At 36.2% G+C, this 25,811-nt stretch overlaps 6 protein-coding genes and 1 long non-coding RNA gene across 13 annotated transcripts; 2 read left to right on the top strand and 5 right to left on the bottom strand.

The window, feature by feature from the left end:
• Nucleotides 1-1,368: 1,368 nt before the first annotated feature.
• On the bottom strand, nt 1,369-4,746 carry LOC104779895 (momilactone A synthase-like). The gene is made up of 4 exons (XM_010504317.3): nt 4,573-4,746; nt 4,388-4,462; nt 1,990-2,420; nt 1,369-1,863 (listed from the first exon to the last, which is right to left on the bottom strand). The coding sequence occupies exons 1-4, from the start codon at nt 4,602-4,604 to the stop codon at nt 1,487-1,489; spliced, it is 915 nt and encodes a 304-aa protein (XP_010502619.1). The 5' UTR covers nt 4,605-4,746; the 3' UTR covers nt 1,369-1,486.
• On the bottom strand, nt 3,136-4,135 carry LOC147945429 (uncharacterized). Its single transcript, XR_015596578.1, has 2 exons — nt 3,997-4,135; nt 3,136-3,913 (listed from the first exon to the last, which is right to left on the bottom strand). It is a non-coding gene; the product is annotated as an uncharacterized LOC147945429 (long non-coding RNA).
• Nucleotides 4,747-5,713: 967 nt separating the features above from the next.
• Nucleotides 5,714-7,349, bottom strand: LOC104779891 (secoisolariciresinol dehydrogenase-like). Of its 2 annotated transcripts, none has more exons than XM_010504314.2 (4): nt 7,181-7,349; nt 7,003-7,080; nt 6,627-6,895; nt 5,714-6,383 (listed from the first exon to the last, which is right to left on the bottom strand). In XM_010504314.2, exons 1-4 carry the CDS (start codon nt 7,198-7,200, stop codon nt 5,845-5,847), a joined length of 906 nt encoding a protein of 301 aa, XP_010502616.1. In that variant the 5' UTR covers nt 7,201-7,349; the 3' UTR covers nt 5,714-5,844. The 2 variants fall into 2 exon arrangements, with proteins under 2 accessions (XP_010502616.1, XP_010502617.1); XM_010504315.2 differs by having other exon boundaries at nt 7,193-7,312.
• A 345-nt stretch (nt 7,350-7,694) lies between these two features.
• Nucleotides 7,695-10,796, bottom strand: LOC147945428 (uncharacterized). The gene is made up of 3 exons (XM_087509249.1): nt 9,786-10,796; nt 9,219-9,699; nt 7,695-9,106 (listed from the first exon to the last, which is right to left on the bottom strand). The coding sequence occupies exons 1-3, from the start codon at nt 10,794-10,796 to the stop codon at nt 7,695-7,697; spliced, it is 2,904 nt and encodes a 967-aa protein (XP_087365375.1).
• Nucleotides 10,797-11,773: 977 nt separating this feature from the next.
• LOC147945427 (uncharacterized) lies at nt 11,774-13,210 on the bottom strand. The gene has a single exon (XM_087509248.1). The coding sequence runs from the start codon at nt 13,208-13,210 to the stop codon at nt 11,774-11,776; it is 1,437 nt and encodes a 478-aa protein (XP_087365374.1).
• A 4,859-nt stretch (nt 13,211-18,069) lies between these two features.
• Nucleotides 18,070-19,792, top strand: LOC104779890 (uncharacterized). Its single transcript, XM_010504313.2, has one exon. The coding sequence runs from the start codon at nt 18,091-18,093 to the stop codon at nt 19,624-19,626; it is 1,536 nt and encodes a 511-aa protein (XP_010502615.1). The 5' UTR covers nt 18,070-18,090; the 3' UTR covers nt 19,627-19,792.
• A 1,880-nt stretch (nt 19,793-21,672) lies between these two features.
• Nucleotides 21,673-24,427, top strand: LOC104779889 (transcription factor ICE1). 6 transcript variants are annotated; one of them, XM_019244541.2, is made up of 5 exons: nt 21,673-21,971; nt 22,193-23,295; nt 23,515-23,739; nt 23,845-24,015; nt 24,090-24,427. In XM_019244541.2, exons 2-5 carry the CDS (start codon nt 22,279-22,281, stop codon nt 24,171-24,173), a joined length of 1,497 nt encoding a protein of 498 aa, XP_019100086.1. In that variant the 5' UTR covers nt 21,673-21,971; nt 22,193-22,278; the 3' UTR covers nt 24,174-24,427. The 6 variants fall into 6 exon arrangements, 3 of the variants coding, with proteins under 3 accessions (XP_019100086.1, XP_010502614.1, XP_087366045.1); XM_010504312.3 differs by having other exon boundaries at nt 21,755-21,941; XR_015596582.1 differs by having other exon boundaries at nt 21,798-21,971; nt 22,193-23,329.
• The last annotated feature ends 1,384 nt before the right edge of the window (nt 24,428-25,811 follow it).

Here is a 25,811-nt window from a genome sequence, read left to right as displayed (position 1 = left end):
CACTCGTCTTAAATGTCACATAGATTTCACGTAGATGTTAGGCTTAGGGAGATCAAATATGTACTTTGATAATACAAATTTCCATATGTATGATTAAATTGCATTTCGTTTGCTGTTATCTATCCAATCCAACATAGAAAAAAAAAATAGAAAATACAAAAGATGCTTCCTAAATCCTAATAGTTATCGAGAAGGAGGAATCAAATTATAGTACTCTCTCATTAAATATTTACGAAGTTACACTCATCCTAAACTGAACCAGTGGCGGATCCAGGAGAGTTTTGAACCTGGGACACATATTATTAATATATCTAAAAATTAATACATAAGTATATTATATGATAAAAAAATATGCAGCAAAAAGGTCAAAAATCGGTACATGGTGGCATCGAACACCCGAACTGCCGTTTCAACTAACAATAATCACTACCAACTGATCCAACAGATAATTATTGGGCAAACTTACTAAATAATACATAATAATCAGTGTGGGTCACGTGCCCCACCTACTTATACTATAGATCCGCCACTGAACTGAACTATAGAAAAAAGAACCAACCTTCCCATGATTTTCGGTTTCTCAAAGCTGAAATCAAGAAGAAGAGGAGAACGAACAAAACACTCAATATGATAAAAGTTTTCCCTATTCACCAGCTTATCTCTCAAAACTGAAAGAATCGATAGAAGCAATCACTCTTATTATCTCCTAATCGACTTCGACACCACACAGACTTCAAGGAATCTCATTTTAATAAATTAGGGTTCGTCAATTTTAGATGAAACTGGAGATTTATATTTTGGTAGAAGAACATTATGTTGTTGTATTTCTTTATATTTCGTGTTGTTTTAGTTATATTGTCATTTTTTCTTTTTCTCTAAACCGCTGTGTTTTGATTTATTGATTTAACTGTGAGCATCCATAAATGATTATTATTGGAATAGAATGATGAGGTGTATTAATTAAAATATTTTCATTAGTTACCTGTTTTAATTGATGTGTCAGAATGCATCACAATACTGATGTGTATGCTGATGTGTCATGCAAAAAAAAAATATAAAGAGTTATCTTCAGAATGCATCACAATGCTGATATGTCAGACAAAAAAAAAACTGATGTGTATTAATATTATAATTTGATAGGTTAAAAATTTTAACTGAGTTGTCAACACCACCTTCAATGTTGAAGTTGATGTTCAAGATAAAGAGAGAAACACATTTTAGTTTTATTGTATCCATATATATATAGATTTTAACTAATTATGATGCATGTTACGACTATCAAACTCAACCCTTTATATTTTAGTCATATAGCTCGCTAGCCAAATTAGGAGGTGGCAGTTTGCCGTTTAAAGGCATTGGCGGAAGAAAGATAAGAAGTAACTACATTTTTATTTTTTTGGTCAAAAGAAGTAACTACATTATTAAGCTGATTATAAACCTTAAATCAAATCTTGAAATAAGAACTTACAAAATAAATTATTGATCATTATGAATCTGAAGGAAATGGAAAACCAGCGATCTTGAAAGCAGTCATGCCACCGTCCACGACCAAGTTATGTCCAGTAACGTATTTACAATCGTCGGATACCAAACACAAAGCAGCTTTAGCTACGTCAGCTTCTTCACACTCGGCTCCTTTCAGCTCACCCATTCCGTTCACTGTCTCACGCAGCTTTTCCTCCGTCACCTTCGGAAACACTTTCTGAAGGTAACGGAGAGTGAGCGGTGTCGCCACAGCACTCGGCGAGATGCAGTTGATACGCACACCATGTTCGCAGAGCTCGCTAGCCACAGACTTGACGATTCGGGGAATTTTGAACTTTGAGATTGTGTATGAATGTGGTGCCAATCCTCCGGTCACGCCTACATTATTTGGACCAAAACAAAAGTCAAATTTGAGCGTTGACCGTTTTAATAATGTCTTTGATAATTGTTATTTATACAACTAGTATTCTAACAAATTTGAAACTTTGATTAATGTTTTAATACCTGCAACGCTTGATGTGCACAAAATGCATCCTGACCTAGCCGGAATCATAAACTTAGCGGCGTGTTTGATGCCAGAGACAACCCCAAAGACGTTAATCCTCATCACTCTCTCGAACTCCATCATATCAAGCTCCGATATGCTAGCCGGAGTCATGGGTCCAACAATCCCAGCGTTGTTGTACATCACGTCTAGCTTCCCATACCGCTCCACCGTCATTTCCACGGCCTCGGCGATATCCCCCTCCACCGTGACATCACACCGCACAAACTCTACCGCCGAGCCTAGCTCCTTAGCGGCTTTAACCCCGGTTTCCGCATCTAAGTCGGCGATCACAACTCGGGCACCGTGCCGAAGAAACTCGCCGGCCGTGGCTTTACCGAGCCCGCTTGCACCGCCGGTTATGAGAGCTACTTTGCCTTCTAGCTTCTTGCTGCACAAAAATTATTACTGCTTGTAACATAGTAATATACAGTACAAATATGTGTAATGTTGTTGACATTTTATAAACTTGACTAGATTAGGACTTAGAGTACGGATTAAAATTTCTTTTATTTATATTGTAGTTTTTCTATAAAATATAATTTATGTGATTGTTTTTAGAAGTTGTTGTAAATAAAAGTTAAAAACCGGACTGAAATTTAGGACCGGGGTTAAAAGTGATTGTTTTTAAAAGTTATTGTGAATAATATTAATTTTTGAGATTTTGTTGCCTATAAATAGTTACTTAAATATTCAGTGGAGATTTTATTTTATTTTTTGGAATATCTTTTCTAAGAGGATCTCAAGTCGAAATTTAACTAATGGTTAAAACCCATATAACATATAACCTATCGAATAATCAAATAATTAATCTTATAACTCATATTATATAGTCTACATCAAAAAGTTGTGTACTTCCGTTTTATTATATAGAGAATTTTAAATCTAATATACATATGCCAAATTGTAAATTGAAAAAAAAAAAGAAAAAAAAAAAGAAAAAAACAATAAAACTTGTTATCAACCGCTTGTAAGTTGTAACATAGTTTATAAACTTGCTTCCGCTATACAGTTTTTTTTTTTTTGGGCAAATCAAATATATTATATCATAAAAAGTTTTAGATTATACATGAACCACTCATATATAACCAATGACACAAATAAAGGAAATTAAAAACAATTTCGATGAAGAAGTCGAAATGACCCTGCTTTGCAATCGAAAGCCTTACAAGCTAACAGAAAAAATCTGTTACGTCCCCTCTTCCCATACTGGTAATTGACTACCATCTTATAGATGAAACTCCAAAATACTTTTTACAATTACTTTTGTTAAATAAAAAATTTGAAATGTTGCTTGAAGTGATTCTGATTCTTGTCTTTGAAAACTCAATATAACATGCTCGAAACGCCAAATGCATTGAAGTCGGTTAGTTGCCACAATTTTCCTTGTCATAGAAGCAGAATTTCTCGACCAAAGAAAAAAGAGAACAACACCATCACCACTAGTCGCCGTTATCCTTCCCATCACGACCATGACTTGTGTTAGATTATACCAAAAGCTAATCCCATGAATATAACGATGAACTCGTTCCGGTAAAAAGAAAGCTTCCGCCCAAGGAATTTTGTCACCATCATCATAAAAGTTCTTCATCTTAACTTTAAAACCATATACTCCACAGCCCATGCAATCGATCGATAAGATGAAATACTCCAAACATGGCAATGGGAAAACATCACCATTGGAAAATGTTAAGGTCACAAGAAGTCCGTTGCTTTGTTCAGAAGAGTACTCAACCCAAAAATGTACACAAATAACCAGAAATCAAAGGATAGAACTTAATCCCAAATCAATTCGAGAAACATACCCCGTTCGATCTCTGCTGTTAATTATGTCCACCGGTTTGATTCCTCCATTGATTCCAGGATCAAAAACCCAAGTGTAACCTTCATACCCTCGGGTAAGAGGACAAACACCGGTTAATAACCGGAAAATACACCGGAAACAATAGAAAGCGCCGGAAACAAACCTTCTACGCCGGAGAAGTCGACGCCGGCCGGAAATAGAGAAGAAAAACGAACGGTTACTTTGCCTCATTGATATCGCTCAAGAGAGAGAAAAGACGAAACCGCTTTGACTTTCCCGGTTCTTCCGCTATATATGTTATAACTTATAATCCATATTCAATATTTAACATTTTCTGTTTATCAAAAAACATATTTAATATTTATATGTGTGAGTTACTGAGTTGTAGATATGTATGATCTACCGAATTGAGTTGACTTACGATCAAGATCAAGATCAAGATCAAGATCAATTGATTTAAATGTGAATTTATAAGAATGATATCTTTTATATTAATACTATGAGATGGATTCGGTCCGTACAAAATCATGAGAAAGACAGAGGCAGAAAATTACCTCGTACAAGTACAACCACCACCACCACCTGTCGAGTAAGTGGCTGAGGCCGTGGTGGCTGGCCGTTTAAAATTTCTGACGAAAGAAAGAGCACAAATAAACTAAAATAATCAAGCTGATTTAAATCCTTTTTAGTAAACGAAATTAGTAAATTAGTAATTGAGATATGATGATCTGAAGTTAACCTGACGATGGATCTGATCAGTGTGGCCGCCATGGATGACTACTTTCTTGAGATCCAAAGAGGTTCTAGTCTTGGTTTTGGTTATATCCTGATGATGACACACTAGTGATTAACCTATTAGCTACAACATTTTAATATTCAATATTTGGAATGGAGTTAAAAAAGAACTATATAACGTGGATGCTTCTAGGGACTAGGATAAAACTAATCTTTCAATATATATCTACGTACACTACATCACCCATCTTTCAATCGTAACTTTTAGTGTTGATTTAGGTAAAGCCAAGCTGAAGGCATTTGTGTGCTTCTATGATTTTAATTAAAAGTTCTTCAAAAAATTGTTTACGGTCTTTAGAATCGAGTCATTTTGCTTCTTTATGTTCGTACCTCACTTGTTTAATTTATAGTTTTGTACATCTTGGAACTGTCTTAAATTTTTTTGTCTTTCTTTCTTAACCGCTTCACATTGTTCTCTGAATTGATCTTTTACTAGATATGTAAGGTTGGCAAATTTATTCTAAAATACTAAAATTTCATAATGTAAGATGTGTTAACACAATCATTTTAGACTAACACATCTTATTGTGTAATTATCATTTTAAAAGAAAAGAAAATGAATTACTTACACAGTTACACAATCATTATCTAGGGAATTTCAAAAATACCTCTTTTGTAATACTATTTTTCAAAAATACCCCATCTTTCAAACTAAACCAAAAAAGCCACTAAAAATTGCAAATTTTCAAGATTTGTGTGTAAAGTTATAAATATATACACAAATTATATTTATATGTGTGTAGACTTTTTTATATATTTTATAAATACAGTATAAATACCTTTTAAAAACATTTTAAAAACTGTTTAAAAATATTTTAAAAACCTTTTAAACCTTTTAAAAACTTTGTAAATACCTTTTAAAATGTTTTAAAACTTTATAAATATTTAGATCGAGTCTAGAGGTAATAGTTATTATCTAAAAGTACCTTGTGAACTATATAAAAACTTTATAAATTTTCATATTTAAAAAGAGATATTTTTGAAAATGTATAGATGAAAAATGTATTTTTGAAAAGGGTACACCAAAAGGGGTATTTCTAAAAAATTCTCATCTTATCTCTATAAACTCCAAAAGGCTAAATCTATAATTCCAAGTCCATCAATATCATATCCCATAGATTACAAAAGATTACATCAATAATGACCCAAAACACTCATAACAACAACCATATTGAAAAACTAATAAAGAAAGACATTAATCAACTTGAGTAATTAACTAAGCAGAAGGGAGATTAAGAGACTTGAAACAAGTAAACCCACCATCAACAACGAGGTTATGCCCCGTTACAAACTTAGCATCATCCGATGCCAAATACAAAGCCGCTTTGGCCACATCTATCTCCTCACACTTCTCTCCCTTTAGCTCTCCCGTCGCGTTCACAATCGCCAAAAGCTGTTCCTCCGGAATGCTGTGACCCGCACCCGCAAACGCCTCACGAAACATCCTCAGCGTTAGAGGTGTGGGGATGCCTGCGGGAGATATACAATTGATTCTCAATCCATGCTTACACAAATCACTAGCAACCGTCTTGACCACACCCGGGATTGTGAATTTAGAGATGGAGTATGCGTGTGGGCCTAGACCCCCCATCAAGCCGCTGATGCTAGAGAGGCAAAGGATGGAGCCCGAGCCAGCAGGGATCATGGCTCGAGCCGCGTGCTTTATCCCTAAGACAGTACCTCGAACGTTGAGACGCATCACTTTATCGTAAGTGTCCATGTCTATGTCCGCTATGCTTGGTGGTGATATGGAGCCTGCATTGAATATATGAGCATGTATTATTTTATAGTGATATTTGATTGGCAAACTATTTTTAACTAATCTTAAAGAATGTTAAAACAAAAACCAAATTTGCCGCCTAAAAATTCATCACAACAAAATAAAAAAAATTCATATATGTATGATTTTTTTTTTTTTTCCATAGATGTATGATGTATTAGTATTAAGTATATTTTTTCAAAATAAATTCAATTGTAATTCTTTTATATTTTTCTTACCAGATATTCCAGCACTACTGAGCATTATATCGAGCTTCCCATGACGAGACACGGCGGTTTCCACGGCCTTAGCGACTTGCTCCTCCTCAGTGACATCACATCTAACGAAATGTGCAGCTGAGCCAAGTTCGGCCGCGACCGTATGACCAGCCTCTTCATCTATATCTACGATAATCACTTGCGCACCTTGGGTCACAAATTCTTCTGCCGTGGCCTTCCCTAGGCCGCTTGCACCACCGGTTATGACCGCTACTTTTCCTTCTAACTTTCTATATATACATATATTCGAAGCAAACAAAAGTTAAGAGGGGGTTTGTGTGTTTTAACTAAGATTTCAAGATAGAATCTCATTAGTACATATATAAAGAGGATCGACCTTGAAGAAGTTGAATACAGGAGAGTAGAGTTAACTGGCGTGGAGATCAAACCATTTGGTACGAAGAGTTTGAAGTTTCTGCAAAGGGAAGCCACGGAGAAAAAAATTGAAATGAAGACTAACCTGTTAATTAGGTAATCAAAGAAGAGATTAAAAGCATGTATTGTGAGTGTTTTACCTTGTGAATGACCTCAACATTTTATTCTTCTGCCTCTTCTTAGTTACTATACTATGTGAACGTGAAGTGGAGATCTTTTTGGTGCAAGAGCCTTAAAGCTTTTTATATCATAGGAAACAACGACAGAAAAGGTGGGAGAGAAGAAGTTTAGATTATATCAAGATCCCAATTTACTAATAAAAAAGAGAGTAATTTATTTTCTAATTATTTTACATTCTTTAATCTTTAAAGTATATATCATTCCACTTTCCACATAGCGAGCTATATATACGCATGTTTTTTAAATATGATTTGGAAGGGAAAAAGTGGATTTTGATTTGTAAAGTTTCACTTAATTTTATAATATCATATACTTTATCATACTGTATAAGTCTTTCTCAATGTAAGGCTTCTTTTTTTTTTTTTCGACTGAATGATTCCGATTATATTGATTTTCAAAGGTTTTACACAAAAACACAAAAAGGAACCAGAACAATCACATACAGGGAGCCAAAGCAACTAAAGATAGCTTTGGTCAGACACAAAAACTCGGGTAGCCCTGAGCTACATATGATTGTAATCGTTCATCCCTTGTGACGCTCTTTGCAATCAAGAAAGCTCCAAGATTAGCTTTTCTCTGTTCTAAAACAACTTTCCAATCAGCACAAAGCGATAAAGTCTCAAGCAACTTACTTGAGAAAAACTTAAAATTTGGCCACGCCTGAGGTCTGTTTATCGCCCCAACTAATTCTTGTTGTTCCACCGCAAACACTACTCTAGGGATATGTAAGCTTTTTATGCTCTCCATAGCCCACAAACAACTCTGAAACCCCGCTTCCTCTTTACTGATAATCGAACCTAAGGAGATTCGACTATGAAGCAGAACCCTTCCCACTGAATTCCTCAAAACCCAGGCCGCCCCTCCTGTGGCTTTATCTTTGTCCCATGCGGCCGCTACATTACACTTTAACCACGGTCTGCTTGGAGGTTTCCACTTCTGAGATTTCACACTATGCCTCTCTTCATTCAGGTCAAGTTCTTGAGCTAGAAACCATTCTTCCTTATCCTCCTTGATCTTGTTTACTAACTCCGAGATCAAAAAGACAGAGCCATCAAAGACCAAATGGTTCCTGTTTTTCCATAATGCCCATAAAATCCAAGGAAGGCATCTTCTTGTCGAAAGGGGAACTGTAACTTCCTTTGCAAAGGTGAGGACTAAATGGAGGTTCTGGTATATGGAATGTAGATCAAACCCATTCTCTGGTAACGGAAAACCTGTTACCGCCCAAACCTGTCTCGCAAAAGGACACTGAAACAACAAGTGGTTGATAGATTCACCTTCGAAACCACATGTTGCACAACGAGGATCCAAGTTCATCCCTCTGGAGTTAAGTCTTTCAGCAACAGCTAAGGCTCCACTAGCCGCCTTCCAAATGAAAAGTTTAATCTTGGAAGGGGCTAAAAGTTTCCAGATCTGATCTTTAATCCCATTAAATGAAGGAAGCATTGTGGCCAGAGTGATCTCCTCCTTTCTAAATAACTGACAGGCCAACCAATAACCTGACCGGACAGTATATTCTCCACTTTTGTTATGTTTCCACGTCATGAAATCCGGACTGGATAGCACCGGTTTGGACTTTGTGATTAAATCCACATCTCTTGGATAAAACAACTCCTGTAAAACAACCGGATTCCAATCTCTAGTTCTCTGATCAATCAGATCATTAACTGAAAGCTCCAAGTCTACCAGGATATTTTTCATAAGAGGTGGTCTCATCCTATCATCTTCCAGCCATGGAGTAGTCCAAACTTTTATCGAGACTCCATTTCCCACTCGTTGTTTTAGACCCTTTTTCCAGTAAATCTCTACCATGAAGGAGGCTTCTCCAGGCGAATGACGGCCTACTTCCACAAACAGCCGATAGAAAGGTGGTGTCATTGAAGTACCTGCTCTTCATGAACCGGGAGAACAAACAATGGGGAACTTGAAAAATTCTCCAGGCTTGCTTTGCCAGTAAAGCTTGATTGAAAAGCTCGATATCTTGGAAGCCCAAACCACCTTGATCCCTTGCCAGACAAAGTCTATCCCATGAAATCCAATGAATTTTCCTATGATTTTCCACTGCACTCCACCAAAAGGCTGCCATTGCACTCGCTAAGGACTCACACGTTGATTTTGGTAACTTAAAGCAGGACATGGCAAACACTGGCATTGCCATAGCAACACTTTTCAACATGATCTCCTTACCACCCGGCGATAGAGATCTTGCAAACCAGCCTGATAACTTGTTCTTGAGCCTTTCATGGATATACTCTAGCATGTCTTTCTTTGATCCACTGAAACATTCAGGCAAGCCCAAATAAGTTTCCGTACCTCCTTCATTGTCGATCCCGAGGATTACTTTTAACCTCTCCTTAACACCCTCTACCACTTTATCCCCAAAAGTGACTGAAGACTTGTCTAAATTTATTGTCTGTCCTGTTGCTTCACTATATATCTTCAAAATAACTTTTATAACCTCACATTGAGATTCTTCTGCCTTGCAGATGAATAGAGTATCATCCGCAAACAACAGATGGTGAATTGAAGGTCCATCATCCGCGAAACTGACCCCAGTCAATAAACTTGATGTTCAGCTTTGTTGAGGAGGTGGGTAAGTCCTTCAGTGCATAAGACAAATAAGAAGGGTGAGAGGGGATCACCTTGTCTCAACCCTCTTTGAGGAACCACCAGCCCATGCGCCTGACCATTTATCAAAACCGTGAAGGTCACTGATGTTACGCATTTCATCAAGAGATCAACCCAGGAAGCATGGAAACCTAAAGCGATGAGCAAAGACTGCAGGTAACTCCATTCTACTCTGTCAAAGGCTTTTGACATGTCCGTCTTGATAGCCATGAACTCCTTTGATGTTCTCTCGTGAGTTCGAAGACTATGAACGACTTCATGAGCAATGAGTATATTATCAGAGATCAGCCTATACTCCACAAAAGCCGACTGATTTGGTGAAACCAACTCCAACAGAAGAGGTTGAAGTCTTGACACCATGATATTGAAGATAACCTTATACAAGACCGAACAGAGGCTGATCGGACGCAAGTCTTTCATTTGAACTGAACTCACCTTCTTAGGGATCAGATTTAACTGAGTAAAATTCCATTCTTCTGGAAAAACACCCTCATCAAAGAACCTAAGAACTTCCAAAGTAAGTTGATCCCCAACAATATCCCAATATTGCTGATAAAACAACCCTGTCATACCATCAGCCCCAGGAGCACTCTCAGGTTTAATGGAAAAAACCGCAAATTTAACCTCTTCTTTTGATACCTTGGCCATTAGTTGATCATTCATAACCTCGGTGACCCTAGGTTGAAGCCCTTCGAAGAGATAAGACTGGTCATTCGGGTAAGACGAAGTAAAAAGCTTGCGGAAATAAGAGGCTGCCACTTCTCCTTTCGACGCTTCTTCTCGATGAACTACACCATTCTCATCCATTAGAGCATCTAGCCCATTCTTTGATCGATCTGCTTTAACTGATGCATGGAAGAACTTGGTGTTCTTATCTCCAGAGTTATGCCATTTCCTTCTGCTCTTTTGTTTCCAAAAACTCTCCTCTTCCATATGCGCCACCACCATTTGTCTCTAGAGTAGTGCCATTCTATCAAAAGAGGGAGCCAGAGAAGCATGCTCAATTTCTATGTCCCTTTGAATACAATTGATCTTTTCTTTTGCATTCGTATCATTTGTCCTTTTCCACATACTTAAGGCCCTTCTGCATCTTCGTAATCTTTCTGACAAGGAGTGACCAAACAGGGAGGTAGACGCTTGCCAAGCTTGCTTAATTGTTTCAAACACCAAAGGTTGATGAAGCATTCGTTTGTCGAACCTGAAGGATCCTCTGTAGGTTTCTTGAGAAGAGAACAGGTTAAGCAAGACTGGCCGATGGTCAAACCCTTCCTTCTCCAGAAACCGCTGATTAGCCACAGGAAAACTCTCGAACCAGGCTTTATTCCCAAAGCACCTATCTAACTTACACTGAATCCATAGGTCACCTCGTCTGCCACCCCAAGTATAGCTATTCCCAGAACTCTGATGTTCAAGCATACCGCAAGCCACCAGCATATTTGAGAAATCATCAAAAGAACTCACGCATCTCCGAGGACCTCCCAGCTTTTCTCCATTATGTAGGATCTCATTGAAGTCTCCGATCAAGCACCAATTATCCTTTCTTTGAATGCCAATTCTGGTGATTTTCTCCCAAACGATATGCTTGAGTTCACTTCTTGGATTACCGTATATACGCGAAACAAAAAACTTTCTGTTCCCAAACTCAACTCCAAGGTCAATAACATTCTTATCAGCCTGAAGGAACTCCAAAGTGATGCTTTTCTTCCAAAAAACCGCCAAGCCACCACATCTGCCAATAGGATCCATCGTATAAACACGATCGTAGTTTAACCAAACTTGAATATCTACAAGTACATTTCTTATGTTCATCGTTTCCATGAGAAACAAAATCTCAGGGAAATGTTTTTTACGCATTTCCATGACACGCTGAACTGTCAGATCTTGAGGCCGCCCCAATCCTTGACAGTTCCAGCTCAGAATGCTCATTAGATACTGGACGGTCCCTCATTTGGGACCACCTCTTGTTTTTTGCGCCTTGCGACTTGTTGACCTTCCATACTACTCATCGGACCCTTTCTCTTCTCAAGAGAGACCACTGATAACGCCTGAGCCGAACCAACTTCAAATAAGTCTTGCTCAGAGCTTTTTGGCTTTGGCTTCCGCTTACTGACGTAAGGACGTTTCCTCCCCTTCCCTTTGGAAGTCTTTGTCCCGGAAGAGCTAGCTTCATTGAAGCCAGCCACATAAGCCGTTGGACAAGACTGGAAACCATAGGAAGAAAAGGCAAAGTCTTCTGATCCCTGAGAAACCAAACGATTTCTTTCAGACTGGACTGCACCCACCATTAACTTCCCGATAGCATCTTGTTTAGGGGGATCCGGTTTAGCCGCAACAGGAGAATCAAACCCAAACACCAAGCCTTTCCCTCTGCTAAAGTCGGAAGAGATAATAGGAGCAGGCTCCATACGAAGGATCGTTTTCTGAGCTATCGGATCCTGTTCGACTTCTGCCACAGATTTTCTGACTTTCTCTTTTTTGAGAGCTAAGTCCTCTTCAGTAGCTAACCTCAGATACTGTCTCATTCCTTCCAAAACATCTGATGCTATTCTTGGCCTTCCTAACAACGGATGTAACCCAACCTGATCTTCCCTGAGAACCCCATAAAGAGGATCATCTTCTTTAATCACCAAATCTTTTTTGACCTTTTCCACCTTACGGCCCATCTTTCTATCTAAGAGTTTATCTTCAAGGAGTTTAAGAACCAGAGGACAATCCTCATCCACATGAGTGAGTCTTTGGCAGTTGTAACATCTTTTCTGAACCCGTTCATAAAAGAAGAACACCTTTGTAGATAAACCCTTCGGTAGGTTGATTACCTTTGATCGAAGTAACGACTTCGAGACATCAAATCGAACCAGAACCCTAACAAAGTCTTTATTTTGATACAAAGTAGGATCAAAGACCACCTCTAGAACTTGCCCCACTAATTCACCAAGAAGAGTTATCGCTTCCTTAGTATAATAATTCATTGGGATGTTCTTGATCTGCACCCAAAGAGAGACAAACTGCAGAGAATCGGATGGAGGATTAGCAGACCAACGTTCCATAACTAGACCCCATTGATCGTAGGATTGAAATCCCTTTTCCAGAACCTCAATTAGGTCAAACTCATGCTTGAAGATAAACTGAAAACGTTCCTTGGATAGGGCCACCCCACGGACCCTGCCTATCTTCTGCCACTTCCTTGGCATGTTAAAAATCAGACTGGACATGCTCTGACATTTTGGGTTCAGAAGTCTACCTATTAAACTCAAAACATTTTGATCTCCTGAGCTGAACTGAGGCAGATCCGGCATCTCGAAGGGTACATCTTCTTCTGATAGCGACATCGCTGTCATCGCCTTGTCCATGGCCGCCGACATACTGAGAAACCACACTTACTGATACACAGAACTCTACTTGCTGATACAGAAACACCCACTCACAACTTCTTCAAACACACTCTCTTAATTTCCAAAACAAGACAATCGAAAAAGCAAGAGGACCAGAAATGCGATCTCGAAAATTAAGAACTGATAAGAACAAACCCTAGCCTCCACGATATGATTCCCAAAAAACCTATCTTTTAACTTGAAAACGGTGAGTTTCGAACAAAGGAAAAGTGTTTTTCCAGCCAATTCTCTATTTTCTAAAGAGAGATAGACTCTATTAGAAAAAGAGGGTACTAAACCCAAAAGAGGGATTTCTGATTGATTACAACTGAAGGCTTGGTAAGGCTTATATTATGGTAACTCGGTTAAAATATTACTTAACAGAAAATGATGTTATATAGTTTACTCATAATTTTCATACATACCAATGTAATACGAAAATTAAGCCAATCGTAATTTTTTTTTGGGGAAAAATGTCTTCCTGAAATTGAAAGCTTAGGTTAAATATACACCAACTGAAATAAAACTTTTTAATATGTCGTTTTAACATAATTTCTTGTTTGTTAAAAAAAAAACATGTTCTTGTCACTGGACTAAATTTTGTAATTGTAATACATATGTGTTAATTTTGCAGATTCGGTGAGATGTTCACACATTCTTCTCTAAACAAATTTAATTCTGCTTTAGTACAAAGCATAGTCTACGTTGAACTAAAATAATGATACTAACTCCATCAATTCATCCAACCAATGTACTCTCAACAAAGACCCCATCTAGTAGATAAGAATTGAAAAACCAAAAAAAAAAAAGATTAAAGAAGAGAAGAATCTTGGATAAGACAGAGATTCCAAGAAAAGCAAAATCCACTGAAGAAGAGTGGTTGACCAAAAAAAAACCGAAAGATGAAAAAAATGAATTAAAAAAATAATTCATGTTAGTGGCCACTAACTTGGGTTGGGTAGGTTTGTGTAATCATGTAATAAAAACATAGAGTTTTGTCTATAGTTCTAGCGACAATAAAGGCAATTACAACACAGTTTTACAGGCTTTACTTCTCCACAGTCCACACACACAACTCACAAACCCCTCTTTCTCGATGAGTTTAATTTACGAGTAAGATAACTAATCAGTGTGAAATTATTAGGTAACCAGTACAGTAAACTATGATTAAAAATCCTGGAAATAACATTAAAAAATCAAAACCACTTTCGTTTTTGTCATTTTACGTATGGAAGGAGACACACTTTGGACAAAGCAAGCTCTATAACTCTGTCTCTGTATAGGCTTTTTGTCTCGTTTTACTAGAGCAACAGTATCTCTAACTTTTGTTTGTCACGTGGGTACACATGTTTTTTGATTCCATCACGGGCCTTTGACGTATTAGGCTTTTGCATGCCCAAATATATATTCTACTTGGGCTAATCTTATTATCTTAATTAGAGGTGTCAGTATCAGAACAAAAAAAAATTAGCGTATTAAAATATGGATATTCAAAAGTATCGATGCGACCTAAATACTAAAGTCGATACTCTAATATCAATGGTTTAAATCAATCTAGTATGATATGTATGAGAAGGCAAACTGATTTTAAACCGAATCAAAGGAGAAGTGAGTAGAAAAAAGAAGAAGATAAATTTAAGTTTTAACTTGAATACAGATTGGAACTAAACCGCATTAAACCATTTATAATATATATTTTATATTAGTTTGGATACTATAATATTTATACTAAAAATACGATAATTTTTAAAAACTGAACTGGAATCGAACCAAAATTAGATTAAATATTCATGATAAAATACTTCCAACAAAATACATGAAAATTTTAGGAAATGAGACAATTTTAAGAAATTTGGATGACTAAAACCACTATCCTAACGTAAAATAGTGTGGTTAGTGTGAATTTTAAGAAAATTATACTGTGAGTTTTTGGATAAATTCTTAAAACAATTCATATAATAATAATATGTATATTAGAAGTTGTCATTATGATTTTGTGACAATGAATCTTATGAATTGTTGTATAAAATCATACATTTCTTCGTCGAAGAAAAATGTTTCTGCTCTAAAACTTTACTTAAAAGCAAGCGGTAAATTAATGATCAAATAGACCAAATATTTGTAGTTAGTTTTTTTTGTTGAAAACTTGAAAACCCCATCTAATTATGATAAAATCATGACAATCTATTATGATTTATTAATAACCAATATTTATGTTAACCTCCAGTAAAAGAATTTTTAATAATGTACATGGACTTTGTTTTCCTTAAATAAAACATATCTACCTTATGCATTTATGGCCCAATTCAGTTAATTAAAAATAATAATTGACATACAACATAACCAAATATTTAAACTTAAGGCCAGTTAACTAGATGTTGTTGTTGTGTCTGTCCTTTCATGGTTGATCTGGTTGAACCAGTTGATGTAATTTGTGGCATTGCCAACAATATCCGTCAGTGTAGACGTCTTAGTCTGTGCCAAGCTCACATTCAAATTTTGCTGAGCCCTCTCCACAATTTGGACTGATCTGATGGGCTGTAACTGTCAACCGTATCGTCTAACTACCTCAACGACACTACAAAAATTTTGCAAAACAAAAATTAGCTCTAAATGGTTTTTTTTTTTTGGGTCGAACACCTAAATAATTTTTTATAGGAGAATAATCTAGCAGGATTAGTAAAGATTCAAGACAAAATACAAAGTCCATGAATTTGTAATTATTTTATTTTTTTTTGTGGAAAACTTGAAAAACTTGGAAACCCTATCTAATTATGATAAAATCGATTTATGAAATTCAGATAAATAAAATAAATCCAAACTTTCAATGATTTGGTAAGAGTTAATTTAAGAAAAATATTTCGGATAATTGGGAAATTTCAGAAATTTTTGAACTTCTTGATAACTTCCAAACAACATTTTTAAAAGTCTAAATTTAAATAATCAAATATGCAATTCTTATAACATGTTTATGCTATTAATAGAGTAATTTATCCGCATACCTGAAAATAATATGTTTTGATATTTAAATTATGTTAAAGTAAATTTATATATTTAACTAAATATTTAGTGTTATTGAAAATTATTAATAAACCAATATATATATATATATATATATATATATATATTATGAATAATATTATTTATAAAATTTATCCTAGGTTGAAACTGATTATAAACATTATAAAATGCTTAAAAATGATTTGAACGAAAACATGTACAGTACATGTATAGATGAATATGGATCAAATCTTTAGTGTACATGTACATGTAAAGAATAATATGTTTTGATGTTTAAATTATGTTAAGTACATTTATATATTTAACTAAATCTATAGTGTTAATGAAAATAATTAATAAACCAATAAATATAATAAGATATATATATATATATATATATATATTTACTATGAATAAGATTATTTTTGAAATTTATCCTAGGTTAAAAATGATTATAAACATTATATAACTCTTAAAAATGATTTGAATGAAAACTTGAGTTCTTCGATTTGCCCTTTCCGGCTGCAGGGCTCCATGTCGGAGTTGTGGGAGGGTGTAGATCTTAGTTTCGCTTCTTAGTCTTTGTTTTCTTTGGTCTATTTCAGTGTTGTATCTCTTGTTGTCAGAATCCCCTTTGAAGCGAAGAAAGATTGAAGGAGGGGAAGCCATCAGCGGTGAGATTTGGTTGTGGTAGAGATGGATTTGTTTGCTAATGGGTTAGTCTAGGTTATGGCTCGGTTTTGGTGGTTCTCCTATGGCTGGTGGTTTGAAGGAGATGAACACACGTGGTTTCCTGAACTGGTATGGTACCTCTCTCGTTTCTCTCTTCTTTGGACAGTGGATTTTTTAACAAGGCTGTGTTGTTTGTGTTAGTATGGCTATAACTGATGGTTTCAAGTTGCAAAGAGAAGTTTGTGGTTTATGTCTTCTCTCAAACTTTTTTTCTATGTTGGTTTGTACTCAATCCTTAGTTCTACTGCTCTATTTGGTCTCCTAGCTAGTCAGTGTTTGCGCTATATTCTAGGTTTCGTTCCTTTTGCTTGTCATCCAGATGGTATTTTGTTGCTAGCCATCTACTAGCTCTCTTCTGCGGCTCGTTTGAACTGTGGTTTTGGGTTTTAGGCATAGTAGTGGAATCGTATATCATTTGTTCTCTTGTGAGGAGGTCACCAGTTTTGATTATGTTGATGGTTAAAGCTGGGTCGAAGAGGGTCTGCGTGTAAGAGCTGTTAGTCCTCTTTGGCTTGTCTCAGGTCGAATCTCAAGGTTATCTTCTTTGTCCTTAGTTTGGCTCGCCTTCTTCCAACTGGTTTTGCGCGACTGGGTGGTTGTGGTTTCTGTTTCTCCGATATCGTTCGAGCTTGCTTTCATTCCTGCCGGTGCTGATGATGGTTTGTCGACGGTGTGCTATCATGGTTTATAGTATTTTCGGTCTAATTGGTACTCTCCGGCGTTTACAGGTTCTATAAGAAAGCTTAGTGAGGTTCTTTCTGGATCAGCTGGGCAGTTCTAGTGCTTTGGTTTTTGTTCTTTTCTTAGTAACTTGGTTTCTAAATTGTTAGTCTTTGTATCTTTGCTTCTGGAAGTGTCTAACTTGCCGGTTTATGTCTCTGAAAGTGTTTAATTTGTCAGCTTATGTTTCTCTTGTTTGGGCTTAGTTTTAGGCGATTTTGTTGTTTTCAACTTTTTTTACTCAGCAGATGTAATCTGTTCAGTTCTAATATAAATTCAGATGACAAAAAAAAAAAAAAAAGATAGGGATCAAATCTGATCGGATCGGATCGGGTCGGGTCGGGTCGGTTTGAAATCTGGTCAAATCATAATCGTAAATAAATAAAATCGAAAAAAGTCGAAAACAGAGCAATTTTTCAATGGAGCAAAACCCTAAAACCCAGAAGAGGTCATGGCGATACACATGGCAAGCTCAATCTCATTCTCCGAATCTTCGTCTCTTTCTTTTCGATTCCACAACAAACCCTAAGACCCATTGCAAAAGCCTCAATGTTTCAACCATCCTCGAAAAATCTCAACTTCTCGTCACATGGACCAATGACGACGAAGACGAAGCCACAAGCAAAGAAGAGATTGTTTCTCTTCGTGTTCCTATCCCTAGAGTTTTGCTCGATGCTGAATCCCCTGTAAATTTCAAAGCTTTAGACGATCACATCGAGGTTAGACTTGTTCTGTTACTCCCCATTGATCATCCTTTAGTCTCAGACTTGAATTTGGGGATCGATTCTAGAGAAAAGTCGGAGCCTTTAGTGATGGGTTATGATCTCAAGACTCTATCTTTAATGGGAGGAGTTCATATTTACTGTAGAAACTGCTCAAATAGGTTGACAAAGAAGGAACTTTTCGATTTCTCAGAAATGCCGTCTATTAATTGGCGTGAATCTGCTGATAACTGGTTTGGTACTTGTTGTTGTTCGTTTGGTGGGATTAGTGAGAAGATGGTAGTTAAGTACACTAATTCGTATACTTGCTCTAGTGGGTTGTGTTTGATTAGTGCTACTACTGTTTTGCTTAGTAAAGATGATCTTGTAGAGTGTAATTTGTCTAATGGAATTGAATCGAGTTTAGCTCTGAGTTTTGATGTTGGTGGAGGTGAACCGGGTTCTAGAAGTAGTGAAGAAATTTCTGATGAGAGCCATGAGAATGGAGGTGAGAGTGTTTGTGGTAAAGTTGATGACTTGATGCTGGGTTGTAAAGATAAGGCATCAATGCCTGGGTGCTGTGTACATGACTCACATGATTCTAACGAGAGTTTTGAGATGGAGCAGCAGCTTACACTTGATAAGAAGTTGCTTCTTGATGGGTTTCTCGAGGATGTTTTTATGGCGAAAGCATCGAATGTGTCAAAGAATGTTGACTGGATCGAATTCGCTTGCCCTGAGTGTTCATCTCCTCTTGGAGCCTATCCTTGTGGCGTTGGGAGCAACGGTGAACCCATAGATGGTGGAGTTAGACTCTTCAAATGCTATATTTCTACATCATCATCGGTGGCCGGTGAATCCTCTGATGTTTTCAGGAAATACACATTGGAAAGAATGTTTACCAATCAGCTAGTGGAATGCGCCAAAGAAGAGTTGTCATTTCATGTTTTGGTCAAAGATCTGACAACTAAATCGCCTCTGTTCAACATCGTTATTCTGAACCCAAACTCTTGGTCCTCGACTGGTCTTTGCTCTAACCTAGACGAACCCGTTTCTACATTAGAGTTAAGCCCTGTTGTGAAGGTTCTGTTTTCTGATTGCAAGAGGTCGGTAGTGAAGAAGATTGATGAAGAAGTCTACATTTTGAAGGGACAAGGAGAGGAGTTGATAGAGTTGATAACAAATGCGAGCAAATGTCTTCCGTCTTCGTGTTCATATCTTCAAGGCTCACACGTCTCATCGATGCATCTATGATAATGAGAATCTTGTTTTTCACTTTTTTTTAGAGTTTTGCTTTTGGTTTTCCTCCAACTCGATACGGCTGCCCGGGCTACGCTTGTTTGTTTGATACCATATAAACTGTGTTGTCCCGCTTAAACGATTGTAATCGTTCTAATTCAAAGTTTGATACTCTTGAGCCTCGAGTGTTTGCTGTGGGGAAATTGGCATATTCCACTATTACCAAATCAGTCTAGCATGACCACGGAGAGAAGTATTATTGTAAACAATTTTTTTATAATAAATCTAAAACAGATAACTAGTGAAAAAGTACTTAAAATGATGTATATTGTGTTAACCTTTTTTAATTCCTTACCATATATCTTAGACAAAAAACATGATTCAAAATTTATTTGATTAATGTAGGCTGTTTTTTTTCGGCATCCTACATTAGTTAATCGTAAAATCAGGTACAGATTTTTAAAATAGAATGTTTGTATACGACACATGAATGAGATAATACAGAATTGAATACAGTAACACACATTTCGAAGGTAGATATATCTATACAAACACCCATCAACAAAATTATAGTAATAAATATGTATGTTGAAATTGGTGAAATTAATTCTTCACCCATTTCATGATGATCAAATTTCCAATTTTTTAAAATATTACTTTTCGTATGTATATATATATTCTCTAGTAATTGATTAAAGTTAATGTATGTATAAAATTGAAAATATCCATGCAAGGTATTTAAATAGTAGAAGAAATTAGTTGATATATAACAATTGCGAAGTGTTTAGTATCGAAAATCAAGCATATAAGATTATCAAAAACAAAAGAAAGTGTGCAAAACTCAAAACCAAATTCACAAAACGGGTAAAATGCATGTTTTTTTAACTCATGCATTAAAATTAGGCATGATCACGGTTACGGTTATTACGGTTATGATTTATTAACTACTGGTTATAGTTAGAAATTTTGTTGAACCTTAACCATAATCGTTTAATAAACGGTTACGGTTAAATACGGTTCCGGTTGAAACGGTTATAGTTATATACGATTACAATTATTTGATAATATGATACAGTTGATATTATTTAATGATATAATATAATTGATATTATTTATTTATAATTAATATGTTTTTCTATTGTACTCATATTTCTATATATCATATGATTTATATAAAATAAATGATTATTAGTACATTTTATTATTATTAACCATATATTTACGGTTAACGGTTACGATTAATAAATATTTTATACAGTTACGGTCTGGTTATGGTTCGAATATGGTCTGGTTACGGTTTAGTTTTGGTCATGCCTAATTAGAATCAATCATTAAATCATTTTTAAATTCAAAAAAAATTCTTACAAAATCAAGAAAAAATATATTTTAATAATACTATATATGCTAATACTTAGGGTGTGAATGGTTGTAGATTTTGGAGCGGACAAATCCTTCTGCGGACTGAACCGCTTTTTATTTACCATTCAGTAAATGTGGTCCGCAGTGGTGCGGTCCAAATAAAGCAGAGACAAGACCGCATCGGACCAACTACAAACCACTATTGCATACAAATAGAGTTGGTCCGCAACGGTCTGTAATCCGCCTTAAAAATGGAGCGGTCCAGACCGCAGATAGACTTAGCCGTCCTGACTACAGTTACCATTCAAACCCTTAATATTATTATTATTATTATTATTATTATTATTATTAATATTATTAAGAATAAGAGAGTGTAAAACCAAATTCATAAAAACGAGTAAAATGCATGTTCTTAAACTGATGCATTAGAGCATCTCCAATGGTCCTCTATTTTTACTTTTATAATAGAGGAATTCTACCATCTACAATGGTTTTCTCTATTTTTTTCCTCTTAAACTCACTTCTATTATAGAATTTCTCTATTATAAAAAAAAAAATAGGAAAAACCATTTCGAGATGGTTTTGGAAACTAAATTAAAAAATTATTCTTCTTGCCAAAAAGACAAGAAAAGCAAAGATTTTAATAACATTAAATGAACTTTAACTATGTCCTTAAAAACTTTGATTGAATCATAATTAGGTAATACTCTAATAGTATCAGTTAAAGAAAGTGCATGGAAGACCCGCGTTGCATGAATAATCCCTAGTTAGACCCTCACTAATCATCATCATTAGCTTTTTTTGTTTCTTTTTAACTCTCTCCACATAAAGACAGAGACAGTGACACAGAGAGAGAGAGAGAGAGAAGAGAGATAAGCTTAAGCTAAAAATCAGCAAAGATGAAAGAGAGTAGAAGTGACGGTGAGATACGGTAAACGAAGCAAAGCAAAGAGAGTCACGAGAAATCTCGGGTTTGTGTTGAATGATAAAGCAATTTCATGGTGGGCGTTTCCACAAAATTGAATCCCAAAAAAAAAGTTTCAATTTTTTTTTGAAGTCTATAAGAAATGAATCTATCATTCTCTCTCTCTCTATCTTCCTTTTCAGATTTCGCTTCTTCAATTCATGAAATACTCGTGATTCTACTTTAATGCTTCTCTTTATACTTTTTTTAAGTCTCTGAAAATTCAAAGTTACTATCTTTCGTTTCAAACTTTTGCAGAATTTGTTAAAAAGGTCTCAGCTTTGTAGAATCGTCTTTTGGGGGGGGGGGGGGGGGGGGGGGGGGTAAAGGTCTCAGCTTTGGAGATGGTTCTTGACGGAAACAACAACGGTGGTGCGGTTTGGTTAGGTGGTGGTGGAGAAAGGGAAGAGAACGAGGAAGGTGGTTCGTGGGGAAGGAATCAAGAAGATGGTTCTCAGTTTAAACCTATGCTTGAAGGTGACTGGTTTAGTAACCCACCACATCCACAAGATCTTCAGATGTTACAGAGTCAGCAAGATTTCAGATTTCTCGGTGGTTTCCCTTTTAATCCTAGTGACAATCTCCTTCTTCAGCACTCGATTGATTCGTCTTCTTCTTGTTCTCCTTCTCAAGCCTTTAGCCTTGACCCTTCTCAGCAAAACCAGTTCTTGTCGTCCACTAACAACAAGTCTTGTCTCATCAATGTTCCTTCTTCTGCAAACCCTTTTGACAATGCTTTTGAATTCGGCTCTGAATCTGGTTTCCTTGGCCAAATCCATGCTCCCATGTCCATGGGTTTTGGTTCTTTGACACAATTGGGGAACCGTGATTTGAGTTCTGTTCCTGATTTCTTGTCTGCAAGGTCGCTTCTTGGACAGGATCACAACAACAACAGTGCAATGTTATGTGGCGGTGGAGGAGGAGGTGGTGGGTTCACAGCTCCATTGGAGTTGGAAGGTTTTGGGAGTCCTGCGAATGGTGGTTTTGTCGGGAACAGAGCTAAAGTTCTGAAGCCTCTAGAGGTGTTAGCATCGTCTGGTGCACAGCCTACTCTGTTCCAGAAACGTGCAGCTATGCGTCAGAGCTCTGGAAGCAAAATGGGAAACTCGGAGAGCTCAGGAATGAGGAGGTTGAGTGATGATGGGGATATGGATGAGACTGGGATTGAGGTTTCCGGGTTGCATTATGAGTCTGATGAGCTAAACGAGAGCGGGAAAGCTGCTGAGAGTGTTCAGATTGGAGGAGGAAAGGGTAAGAAGAAAGGCATGCCTGCTAAGAATCTGATGGCTGAGAGGAGAAGGAGGAAGAAGCTTAATGATAGGCTTTATATGCTTAGATCAGTCGTCCCCAAGATCAGCAAAGTAAAAATTACTTCTCTTGTATCTCCTTTTTAAGGTCTTTGTCTTAATCATTTACTTATTGCTCTCTCTCAGTTAACAGAGTATTGTTGTCCTGTAGCTTTTGTAGGGTTTGAAGTAAGAATTCTAGCATGGCCTTTGTTGTTGTCAAACTTTTGAATGTAGTTGCTTTACTCTTTTGAGGAAGAAGCTTGTGATTTATGAATTCTTGATGAATTGCAGATGGATAGAGCATCAATACTTGGAGATGCAATTGATTATCTGAAGGAGCTTTTACAAAGGATCAATGATCTTCACAACGAACTTGAGTCAACTCCTCCTGGAACTTTGCCTCCAACTTCATCAAGCTTCCATCCATTAACGCCTACACCGCAGACTCTTTCTTGTCGTGTCAAGGAAGAGTTATGTCCCTCTTCTTTGCCAAGTCCTAAAGGCCAGCAAGCAAGAGTAAGGACTATATATATATATTTCCATATAAGTTTTGCTTAGACGAGAAAGGAGAAATCAAGGATTCATGTTTGATACATCATTAACTCTGCTTCTTTTTCGCAGGTTGAAGTTAGATTAAGGGAAGGGAGAGCAGTGAACATTCATATGTTCTGTGGTCGTAGACCAGGTCTTTTACTTGCTACCATGAAAGCTTTGGATAATCTTGGATTAGATGTTCAGCAAGCCGTGATTAGCTGTTTCAACGGGTTTGCCTTGGATGTTTTCCGCGCTGAGGTAAGCATCTTCAACTTTTAGTTAAACAGTTGAGGATTGGTAGTAACATGTTCTCTTATCTCTTTATCTATCAGCAATGTCAAGAAGGACAGGAGATATTACCTGATCAAATCAAAGCAGTGCTTTTCGATACAGCAGGCTATGCTGGTATGATCTGATCGAGTCCATTGAGCATCTGTTGAACCGAAGCTAGAAGAACTAAAAATCTGTTGAACCGAAGCTAGAAGAACTAAAAGTCCCTTTTAAATCTGCAATTTTCATCTCAGTATTTTTTTTCTTTTTCTTTTTCTTTTTCTTCTTAACTTCAGTTTAAGCATGTAATGCAATTGCAAATGAGAGTTGTTTTAATTTAAGCTTTTGTGAACTCAATTTCTTTTTAGCAATGTTAACTTACAGTTATGTTTCATCTAAATTAGATCAGTAATTTATTAAATTTCTATTAAACTTTGTTCATGAGTGTGAACTTCTCAAAGAAGACAGACAAAACAGTTAGGTAAGAGCCTTTTGCACATATACGGTTTCAGACAAAAGTATTAGGCTGATGAAAAATTTTGGAGCTTTTTTAAATGATGTGAGAATGAAGAACACACACTTAGAAAAGAATAGTAAAAGGAAAAGGCAGAGCAAGAGAATAGTCCCTACCAGTTTTTTTTTTTTGTTTTTTTCTGCTTTATAATTAATGTTTTAAAGAACTTTTATATCCGTTGTATGCATCCGTACAAAATAAAAGATTTTTGAGACACAGAAAGAGAGAGAGAGAGGAGACAGAGTTAATGGCGGTTAGAGACAGAAGAGAGAAGAGAGTCACGAGAACGTAGAGGATGTGATGAAGTATGATGAAGAGAAAAGTTAAAGTAGTAGGGCCTTTCAAGAACCTAACATGTTACTATAATTTTTCCTATAGGGCTTTTTTTAGCTTCTATGATTATCTCTTGTAGTAGTAGTAGTAGTAATGAAGTCCTCGTGATGATTCAAGCCGTTTCGTACTCTCTCTTGTTTTTCAAGATGTTTTCTCTGTGAATCTCTCTCTCTCTCTTTTTAGAAGGATTCAAACATTACAATCTTGTCTAGTAAAAAAAAACTCTTTACTATTTTACCTCGAATCTTCTGTCTTTTACTATCAAGACTTACGAATCCATGAGCTAATGCTAATATATAGGCTTTCAGATCAGTTTTAAGAGAGGAAGAAGATGATGAAAACATGTTTTAAGATAGTAATATATACTTCTAGAGTTTATAATCAAAAGTTTAGGTGGAACTCTAATTAAGCTCTTAATCATAGTTTCACCTGAAATTTTGATAAACACAAGAAGTATATATATATATCAAATACGTTTAGAAAAATACTTAGATTCACCCCTAGGAGTGAACCTTGTATTCACCCCTCCCCTCTCAACCAATCAAAATGTTTTATCTAATATTATATTTAAAAAATAAATCAAAATTAAATAAAAAGCAAAACAAAATAAGAAAACAAATTCTGTATATTTTTATTTAAAGAAAATTAAATATTGGCCTGGTTTAGATTTTACAATTAAACGAGGTTATATATCGGTTTAGGTTTACAAATGAGGTGGTTAGGATTTAGATTTTACAATTAGAACAAAATTATATGTCGGTTTGGGTTTACAAATGAGATTGTTAGGGTTTAGATTTTACAATTAGAACGAAATTATATGTCGGTTTGGGTTTACAAATGAGATGGTTAGGGTTTAGATTTTACAATTAGAACAAAATTATATATCGATTTGCGTTTACAAATGAGATGGTTAGGGTTTAGATTTTACAATTATAAC

Source organism: Camelina sativa, chromosome 4 (assembly GCF_030686135.1).
Source record: "Camelina sativa cultivar CO46 ecotype springtype chromosome 4, ASM3068613v1".
Lineage (NCBI taxonomy): Eukaryota > Viridiplantae > Streptophyta > Magnoliopsida > Brassicales > Brassicaceae > Camelina > Camelina sativa.
This window is presented reverse-complemented; position numbering and strand designations above follow the sequence as displayed.